General features: G+C 39.5%; 1 protein-coding gene across 1 annotated transcript; it reads right to left on the reverse strand.

The window, feature by feature from the left end:
- Positions 1–622: 622 nt before the first annotated feature.
- On the reverse strand, positions 623–1,248 carry LOC113931948 (60S ribosomal protein L11-like). The gene has a single exon (XM_027610228.2). It carries the CDS (start codon positions 1,218–1,220, stop codon positions 684–686), a length of 537 nt encoding a protein of 178 aa, XP_027466029.1. The 5' UTR covers positions 1,221–1,248; the 3' UTR covers positions 623–683.
- Positions 1,249–10,671: the final 9,423 nt, after the last annotated feature.

Raw genomic sequence — 10,671 nt, forward strand, 5'->3', positions numbered from 1 at the left:
CAATCCATCTCCACCTCTGGACCTTTGATCATCTACCTCCCTCAGCTTAGTTGCCCTCGCTGTCTTCACACCATGTCTCATGTGTCCATTAAGGCTTGCCCAAATGCCCACATCCTCATAGACTCCTTCCTGGTTCCCCCAAGCAGAAGTTACTCTCTTTTCTCTGAACCACTGAAGTGCTTCCTGCTTCCTCTCTTCCTGACTCCTATTTTGTTCAACCTTTCCTTATAGTTGCAGTTCATAATAGCTAAATGCATACACTCTGGAGCTGTACCTCCCAGAGTTGAATTCTTATGTGAATATTTACTAAGTGAATGACCTTGAACAAGTTACATGATTTTTCTGTGCTTCAGTTTCTTCATCTGAAAACAAACAAACAAACAACCAAGGATCATAATCATGACTCATTAAGATTAAAGAGTTCATGAAATTAGTGCCTGACACATTGAAAATGTTCAATAAAGACAAAATATTGCTTTTATTATGGATTATTTTGCCTTTTAATTCTAAGTTCCTTAAGGGAAACCCTACATCTTCATGTATCTTTGTCTTCTTCATAGTTCCGTTTACCACTGTATTGCATTAAGTAGGTGCTCAGTAAACTTTAGTTTTTTTTGTTTTGTTTTTTTTTTTTTACATTTCACTGAAAAGTTTTTATTGGCCTTTTGGATAGAAACGGGAATTTATTTGCCAGGAAGGATGATCCCATCATACTTCTGCTGGAACCAGCGCATGGCCTCCTCTTTGCTGATTCTGTGTTTGGCCCCAATGCAGCCTGTCCTGCGTTTCTTGTCTGCGATGCTGAAACCTGGCCTACCCAGCACCACATAGAAGTCCAGGCCGTAGATACCAATGCTAGGGTCATATTTGATCCCCAGATCAATGTGCTCCTGGATCCCAAAGCCAAAGTTTCCAGTATCAGAGAAGTTATTTTTTCTTAACTCATACTCTCGCACCTTTAGACCATTTTCCAGGATTTCTTCTGCCTTGGCCCCACGGACTGTGCAGTGGACAGCAATCTTTTTATTTCTCCTGATGCCAAAGGATCTAACCGTGTATCTAGCTTTGGAGAACACGGGCGTCTGGCCTGTGAGCTGCTCCAGCACCTTGGCCGCCCAGGTCAGTCTGTCTCCACTCTCCCCCACACAGATGTTGAGGCAAAGCTTGCGGATGCGAAGTTCCCGCATAGGGTTCTCCTTCTCCCCTTGATCCTGCGCCATGGTGGAGAACAGGAAGAGAGTAAACTTTAGTTTTAATGTAACACGCAAGATACCATTTCCTGGTAAGACAATGAATAGATGTCAGAGCTAAAATGTGATCAATATTAAGGAAGAAACAACACTCTATTTTATCATGTGCTATATACTCCTCATTTCTCTGTAACTTGCTTCAACTTTGCCTGTGCTACGGGGAGTGCCATCACCAATGGCTTCTTTAATGCTGGATTCGAGGACACGTTGTAGGTCTTACCTTACTGCTAGTCCCTTCTTTTATCTGGAATCTCTCTTCTCTTTTTACTTCGGTTACACCACACTCCACCTCCGACTTTTCCTTTTCTAGTCCATTTGTGGGTTCTTTTTTCTCTCCATGTCTCTAATATTGTGTGCTCAAAGGTTTAACTTGAGATTCTTATTTCTTTTCATTCTACATAATCTTTCTGGGAATCATCGCCATTCATGATTTTCACAATTCCCTAGCTGCCATATATTGATAACTTACATAGTCATACTTTTAAAAGACATCTCCTCTGAATTTCAGACTCAAAAGTCCAGCTGAGGGCTAGATAGCTCATCCTTGAAATACCATAGACAACTCAAATTCCATAGCATTTGCCAAAAATAGCACATTCCTTTTTTCTCACTAAATACCTCCTCCTTTTGTATATTTTCATCTCTGCTGGAGATACTACCATTTACTCAGACTCTGGGAGTTAGGCATGGCCCTACCTCTCACTCAAAGCCTGTATCTAATCAGTCACTAAGTTCTGCTGATTTCATGAGCTAAATACCTGTTGGATTCATTCTCAAACAGCCGTCCTTCCTACCAATGTCTTATGTCAGGATTGTTTCTTACCTGGGTTTCTGCATGAATATTCTAATACTTCATTTCCCATGCATCTTTTTTCCTGACAGCTACAAGAATAGTCCCCAATGAAGCACAACCTTAAACCTTGTTTAAAAATCTGCCTAACAGTTCATGAATGGCTCCCCATTGTCCACAGGTTCAGATGGTATTTAACATGGTATTTATTTTCCTGGTTTAGCTTTCAGTCTCATTCTCTATGTGCCCTGCCTCACTTTATGCTTCAAAACACAGGGCACGGGGTGCCTGGGTGGCTCATTCGTTAAGCGTCTGCCTTCAGCTCGGGTCATGATCCCGGGATCCTGGGATGGAGCCCCGCATTGGGCTCCCTGCTCAGTGGGAAGCCTGCTTCTCCCTCTCCCACTCCCCCTGCTTGTGTTCCCTCTCTCGCTGTGTCTCTCTCTGTCAAATAAATAAAATCTTTTTAAAAAAATTAAAAAAAAAACAACAAAAAAAACACAGGGCAGCCTTCACTTCCTTCCCACATGGCATAGGCATACAATTCCTGTCACTGTCCCTTCTGCCTGGAACACCTTTTTTCTTTTGACTAACTCCTCCTGTAAGACTCAGGCACCCTCTCCTACAGAAAGGCTTAGCCAAGTTGTGGGTAAGCTGAAAAACTTGGGGTATGTTCCAGAATCTGGGAGCACCATGCAAAACAAAGGAAGGCACTGGATGGGACCTGGAAGGGGCAACTCTCTCATCCCATTAGCGCTGACCTGATTTATCAGCGCTGCCCTAACAAAATTCCCACAAATGTATTAGCTAAATGACACGAATGACTTACCTTACAGTTCTGTAGATCAGAAGCCCAACACAGGTTTCACTGGGCTAAAATAAAGGTTTCTGCAGGCTGTGTGTCCCTTTCTGAAGGCTCTAAGGGAGAATCCATTGCCTTGCTCATTTCAGGTTGTTGGCAGAATTCTGTTCCATGGTCCTTATATTTTTATAGCCCTCAGCGGAGGACCACTCACAGGTTCTGCTGGCTTGTGGTCCTGCATCTTCTACAAAGCCAGCAATGGTCAGTCCCCTTTCACCCTTCTGTTCTGATCTCCCCTCTGCCTTCCATCTCATGCTCTGGCCGCCTTCCTTTTGCATCCCTCTTCTGAATTGGAGTTCTTGGGACTAGACTGGTCTACATGGATAATCCAGAAAATCTTTCCATTTTAGGATCATTAACTTTAATCATCTCTGCAAGTCCCTTTGCCATGATAGGTAACCTATTCACAGGTTCTGAGAGGCTGTTATTCTACCTACCACACTAGGTTTGAGACAAATGATCAGTGAAAGCCTTAGATCACCTGATTTGAATTCTCTGTCCAGAGAATTCACATTTGATCATTCTCCTTTGCATTGTTTTGCTATTTGAATTTCTAACTTTAACTTTGTGTTTTGGATCCAAGGGATATAGGAAGGGACTGAGCTCTGTCTGGTTTATTTAGTGGGTATTTCCAGAAATGTTAGGTGTACCTAGGGCATTTACCTAGAGGTCTCGTGCAAAGAGGTATTCACAGGTGAGCTACTTATGGAAGAGCACCTGGAAAACTGGTCAGAAGGTAACTGGAAATCAACGAACAAGTTCCATTATTTAAAATTTAAGCCATAAACTGAACACTTAACAAGATTAAATAAACTTCTGAGAAAAGAAACGCATTGCATGATGAATAGTCATAGCAGAAAGAAGGGATTTTTTTTATTACAGCAAATGAAAACCATTAAACAGAAGACTGTGTTAGGAGAAATGTTCATTCTTGAGATTATCATCCAATAGAAATACGTATTTCTTTCCTATAAAAATTATTAAAACAAAAATAATCAAGTTTATTATTTGTTATATTTATTAGTGTTTATGAATTACTTGCTAGGATAATATGTATTTACCAGATTATTTTCTCCTTTTAGAAAATCATTAAGAGTCCCCAAATATAATACTTATATAGTTAAAGAGTTTTGGAAGTAATATACTTTAATTTCCTGCCCTCTAGTGACAAAAATAACACACTCATGCCTTTACGCTGAACAAACTTCATGCTTTAGTATCAGGAAATAAAATTATATTAGAGAATTTGGGGACAGAAAATATGAGAAATTCTGGCTGTCATTAATGTGTTAAACTTTAGCATAACAAATGCCATTTTTGTTTGACACAAATCTTTATTCAGAGTCTGATGCATGACATTAAAATTGTTAAGTAAAAGTTAGTGTGCTGGCTTCCATGTGACTGTCCCTGTGTGAATAGCAGGGTTGAGTGGGGATGGTATCCTATCTGAAGGAAATAGGATATGAGTTTGGAACCAGCACACTCCATGTTGAGCTCTCACTCACCGTAAATTACTTATGTGACAGACTCTACATCAGCATCTTTATTCCTTAGAACAGCCTTGTCAGGTGGGTTTTATCCCCCCATGTGCAGAGGAGGTAACTGATGGAGAGAAAGACTATTTTGGGGGGTTACTTTTGGATCCCATGTCTGTTGAGCTTCTAAACCTGTCATATTTCACTTAATACTTATTTTATTATTTCTTAAACATAGAAAATAATAATTGCTTCATTTTAGGCCTTAGAGACAGAAATTGTCAATGGTATTATATGCAGTGCATAGAGGAAAACACAATACATGACTTAAGAAGAAAGACAAAGAAGAGAACTAACATTCTCTGATTAAAAAAAAGAACTAGAAAAAAACCATCTGAAGCAAGATTTATTATTTCCATTTAAGAAATAAAGAAACTGAGGCTCAGAATAATTTTTAAAAGGGGTGATAGTAAAAAGTATGGGCCCAGAGTCACTTGCCAAGTGGCAAAACTAGGACCCAACATAGGTTTGGCTGGATCTACATCATTTCCACTATACCACATGTACTTTTATCTTAAATAGCAATGTAAGTTTAGCCTCCAAATTTCTAGGATATATGAAGAAATGGAATAATTTCTAGTATGATTTAAAGAAACTAAAAATTATGGTTTTGGTTTTTTTTTTTAGAAAATTTGGACCTGACTATCCACTCTCTGAACAATTTCCCTAACTGTATTTCTAGGATAGGGAAACATCTTAGTAGGACATGCCTTCTGGTTGAAAGACTTATAGAAGTAATTGTTCTGTTCACCTCTCCAGTTATTTGGCCACCAGGGCTTCCTCTAAAAGGTTGTCCTTGTTAGCCACTCCATCTTTTTACAGGGTAATGGGAAGAAGAGGATTTCTTCGTAGGAAAAAATTGTTTTTGTTGGAAGGTCTTGATAAGTGCAGGGGACAGAGGATTTCCCAGTAATGGCAGGACCAATAGTTCACAGAAGAGTGGATGTGGCTCTTCTGAGACTGGGCAGTAATTCTTCTGCATAGCTCTTAGAAGGGTTGAAGAGACGGGAAGAATAAAAGTAAGGGTGTGGAGCTGTTAAGACAGAGTATAGGATGAGCAGAAGGGACAATGAAACTCCACAGTAGTGGATGGCCAACCAATATTTGAAGAGCAGTGAGACCTAGGGTGCCTATTGACTGTTTATAACTCCCCTAGGAAAGCTGTGGTGTGCCCAGATTGCTCCTGCATGCTTTGGGGTGTGGGGTTCTTTAGGCCTTTCAGCCCTGTTATGCTCACATTGGAGTCAAAGAGGGATAGAGCAGACACAGCTCAAGCATGTTGGTGCCCAGGCTGTAGACAGCACTATAAGAAAGTGACCACTTGGGTATTTGTATAAATCCAGGGGAATTTGTGCCAGTTGTACCTAAACATCTTAAAGAAAATAGACCTTGGCCAGCATTGCATTACTTTATATAACCTGTTTCTTGATAGGTAACAAAACAGAGGAGAAACTACCTTGTTTACTCATGTTTAGAAATCTTACTTTTGACCTTTAAAAAATTAGGAATTTTTGACTTAACAGATGATGTGTACATTTAATCTGAATGTGTAACCTCCCACCCCCATCAAAAGCTATTTTATAAACTTGATGCAAGACATCTTACAATTAATGCCATGTTAGAAGTGAGGGATTATGTGGAAGAAAGACATATGATCTGCTCCAAGGAACCATTGTGGAGAAAAAAAAATACATTCATTAAATTTTCAATAACAAAAATTTCAATAATTTAAGAGAAAATGACTAAAGAGGGCCAAGACCAGTATTTATTAATTCAGCTGATTAAAAGAATGGCAGACAGTGTTAGTGAAGGATAAGAATTAACATTTTGGAATTTTTGTATCTTTACAAATGTTAACTTTATCACAAGGATTCTTTGATGTAGATTTTATCTCAACTTTTCAAAAGAAGAAACTAAAAGTAAATTGTCCAATGCCACACAGCTAGCAAATGGAAAAACCAGATATGAATCCAAATCAGCCTGACTCCACACTGCCAGGGATTGAGAGTGTAAGTGTATGGGTTCCCTCACTGTCCTCAGGCCAATATTTGCTCCAGAGTCAACAATCAACCGTGAACCTCTTGCTCTGGAGCTGGGACCTCCCTGGAATCCTTCTCTTTCTGCCAGCCCCCATTTCACTTTCCAGGCAGCCCTCATTGATCTTTAGAGTTTGCATTGAGCCAAACCCTCTCTGCCATGCCTTTCCTCACCTGCTGCCTCTTGATCCAAGTTCACACTGGATGCAAAGACACATGGTCTTGAGTAACAGAACTCATGACCAGAATAGGACAGTGGCAAATGTACCTGCTCCAAAAGACACAGATCTCCCTTAAAGGGAGCACTGAACATTTAGAGAAACTGTGCTGAAGAAGATTCAAGAAAAGAGAAAAGGAGAGACATAAGCCATAGATAGGTTTTTCTTAAATCTATTCAAAACTGGCACAGGAGCAAGAAATGATGGCAGCAGGGACTTCTGCTATCTGGACATTTGCCAAGGCTCTTTTCCTGCCAAGAATAGAACAGCTGAAAAGTTATTGATTTTTTTTCTTAATGACAATTTGAGCTCCCAAAAGCCAGAACAAGCAATTAGAAGAACTGCTGCTACTAATCCAATTCTGACCAATGAGAAAGCTTATAAGTGGCAGATCTCACTAGTGGCAAATGTGCCTTTCTATCGCTGCCTCCCATTCTGCTGAACTCTTGGCATGAAGACCATGGGGTAGGGTTGGGGCAGAGGTAGGGAAGGTACTTTTGGAGCTTGGAGCACTTCATTAGCAGGAATAGTAGGGTTGGAGAGGTATTAAATGGGAGGAGAGAGAATGGCCAAGACACTTTTAACCTATTTAATGTATAATAACAGTAATCCTAAACAAAAGAGGGGCAAACCTCACTATATTGCCTTTCCTCCTACTCTCCCCAAAAGATCCTGTTGTCTGGACCCAGAATTTAGGCTGTGCTATTGGAAATGATGGATTAGGTATCTCATGGCCTGGCTTAACTGGTGGGGTCAGTCCAGGAAATTATCCACCATTTATTTCCACAAGATGATACATTACAATTAGTCAAACTTTCCAATACATTTTTGGACTGCAATCAAGTTTTAAATTGGGAACTGCCTGTAGCTCCTCATTAGCATTCCCCTGTGCCAATGCATGTAATCCTATTTAGAATGCAGTTTAAGAAATCATTCAGCAAAAATTTGAAATTCATGTATACTAAAGAAAGTAATGATCTTTATCAAATTTTAGGGTTACAGGGAGATGCATTGGTTGGGGCTGGTATTTCTGGATTAATAGAGGAGACTAACTCCATGCAAAATAATGCTAGAAGGCCAATTATAATTTCAGAATACTGAATAGCATGTCTATTTTAGTTAAGAGTTTCTTTGTGTAGCTATGGGACTGACTTTAGTTCTGCACTTTTGGAAAATCCTCAATTTTTTTCTTCATAAGCTTACCATACATCAATCTCACGCTCCCTCCTTTCACTCCCTGGCTCCAATTCCTGTGTTTTTTGGCTTAGACTTTCCCATAGTACATAGTTGTGGTTGTCAAAATTATGTGTAGTGGTTTTAAAAATTCACAAGGAGATGGATAATGTTAAATGTTATGTTTTGTCACATTTATATGCTGGTTTTCCAAGCATTGTATGAAAGAAACAAAAGACTCATTGCTAATTGCTAAACCATAGTTTTCATCATATACCTTTTATTCCATGTACTTTTATTCTTTTTCACCTGACTTCTGCTGATAATTTGTTGTCAATTAAATTTGAATTATATACTTTATTTTAGTGTTGTCTTTTGATGGCTTTTGCTGTTTCCAAACAAGTAAGAATATTGTTCTCCCAAACCTTTTCATTGATAACATTACACTTCATTCTGTTGGAAGTATAAATGTCTTTTTTGTCAAAATCTTCTGACAAGATAGGATTATGTAGACTGGAAGATGTTTTAAAATGATGTCTTGAAAACTACTTCCCAAACGCAGTGTTAGGACAGTGAAGGGTCAGGCTATGCTTGGCAGTGGTAACTCTGAAAGACCTGCAGGACCTAAAGCATACTGTCCATGGGGGCATACCTGAAGCCTTCCATTTACAGTTGCTTCACTGGGTCAAGTTATATTCAGAAAGTAATTGTTTAAATTTTCCCTTACAGTTAGAAAGAAAGCCCTAACTTGTTAGGACAACACACAATTTTTCATAACTGGTCTTTAGCCATTATTTTTAGCTTCACTTCCAGATGTTCTCGTCCATTCTTCTGGTCATTTCTTTTTTCTGTCCAATGTCTCCATAGCAGTTTTTGCAACATTTCTATCATTGTACTTAATGACACTGTGTTTTGTTTTTTTTTGTATAAATAGTGTTTTGGTGTGTACCCTTCCTCCTAGCTAGAATGCAAGCTTCTTAAATGCAGAAACCATATTTTATAACTTTTTGTAACATGGGGCTGTAGTCACAGTAAGTACTTAATAGATGTAATTTAACTGAGAAAAATAAAAGATGCTATTTTCCAAGAAAGGAAATATTAATGTATTTGTCCAGTTTATTGGATTACTGTTTTTGTCAGAAAAACAAGAAGATATCAGGGTTCTAAGAGACACAAATGAAATAGAATGTATAATATTTTATTGCATGTGTGAGGAGAAGAGATAACCTTTCTTATTCAGATAACTAAATACAATTCAGGAAGGACAGTCCAGGTAGGATTCCCCAGTGGTCACCTTCAGCTATTGGAAATAGCGTGAAGGCAGAGTGGGTTGGCAGGGTGTGGGTGACCTGAATGGAAGAAGGATTCTGAAATGCAAAGTGGGAAAAGGCAACCAAGGAAGCCCTTATCAACTTCACAGTTTTATCTTGATTTAGTCCTGTCTGCCTGCAGTCTTTCTTTGTTTTGTTTTTGCCAAGTTTTGTTTTAGGGTATAGTTGGTCCAAAAGCCATAGAATATGAGTACAGCTGGTGTCTGTGTTGTATGTATTCAAATAAAGCAACTAAGGTGGCAGGCAAGATGGTGGGACAGATGGCCGACCCTTGGATGGCTTTGAGGAGGTGGGCTGGGTGGCCCTCCTCCACCTCCTATCTCTCCTGGTAAGTTTATGCATTTGCCATGGTGTGAAAAAGGTATGAAAAATGTCATGGAGGGTGCTTTAATATACGTTGAAAGCAGAAATAAAATGTTACAACATTAAACTGTGAACTCTGAAGCCCACTTACTTCAAGTATAAGAAAATGCTGAACTTGGATCATACACCAGGATGGATATTTTTACTATTTATTTTTTGTGAATTTGAAGTCCTGGGGTCAAATGTGTTTGATTTGTGACTGTGTGGTTGGCAAAGGTAGGGTGGAAAGGCTGCATGATAGGACGTATTGAAAATTGTCCCCTCTCCTTAAACAGGGCAGAGAACAATGTTCTGGTGTGTGCTCCCTTTCCATGAAACTTCTGATCTGTGAAATGCTACCATGAGGCTTAAGGAGATGGAGCAGCATTCTCTTGAATTTCTACCTGTGGAATCCCAATGAGAAGTGGCTGGAATATTGGAGAACTGGGGTGAGGGGAAGTAGGGGGCCCTGGGGATAGAGAGCAAAAGCCCTAAATTCTAATCCATGGGGCACAACAGTTTAACCAATAAATGATGCCAAGTAGCAGTGAAATTCACTAAACCACCATCTTGTTGGCAGGCCTGGGAGCTGCTCCCTCGCCTTAGACATTTATGAAATTGAGGCATGCTATTCATCCTTCTAATCATAATTATGAGCAATCTATAAAGCATATATTTCTGTGGAGAGCTGTTAAAACCCAATATTTTTGTTCTGGATGCAAATGCCAGAAAGCAGCCCCGTGCTTCTAGGTTTTAGTGATCTGGTGAGGAAAGCACACAGAGCCATATGTTTTGTTCCTAGATTGAAATGGAAAATGATTCCCATGGTGAAGAAGCAGTGTGTACTTTACTGAACTTTACTGAGGGCAAGAGGGTGTATTATGTCATTCCTTGCAACCTGCCATGGGACTTAACTGGAGATTGCTTTCTGGATAGAATGCCATCAGAAGGGAAGCAAATCCCTTATGGGTAAATTCTTTCTGTGAACCTAACTGCAAAGACTGTATGACATTCACTTAATAAAAGCAAACTTCAGTACTCAGTTGTATCAGTGTGATGTTAGCTCCTTTGGTAAATGTTTCAACTCTCACTAAGGCTATCACTAAATTATTAAATGTTGCTCTTCCTACCCCT

Source organism: Zalophus californianus, chromosome 4, assembly GCF_009762305.2.
Source record: "Zalophus californianus isolate mZalCal1 chromosome 4, mZalCal1.pri.v2, whole genome shotgun sequence".
NCBI classification, from domain to species: domain Eukaryota; kingdom Metazoa; phylum Chordata; class Mammalia; order Carnivora; family Otariidae; genus Zalophus; species Zalophus californianus.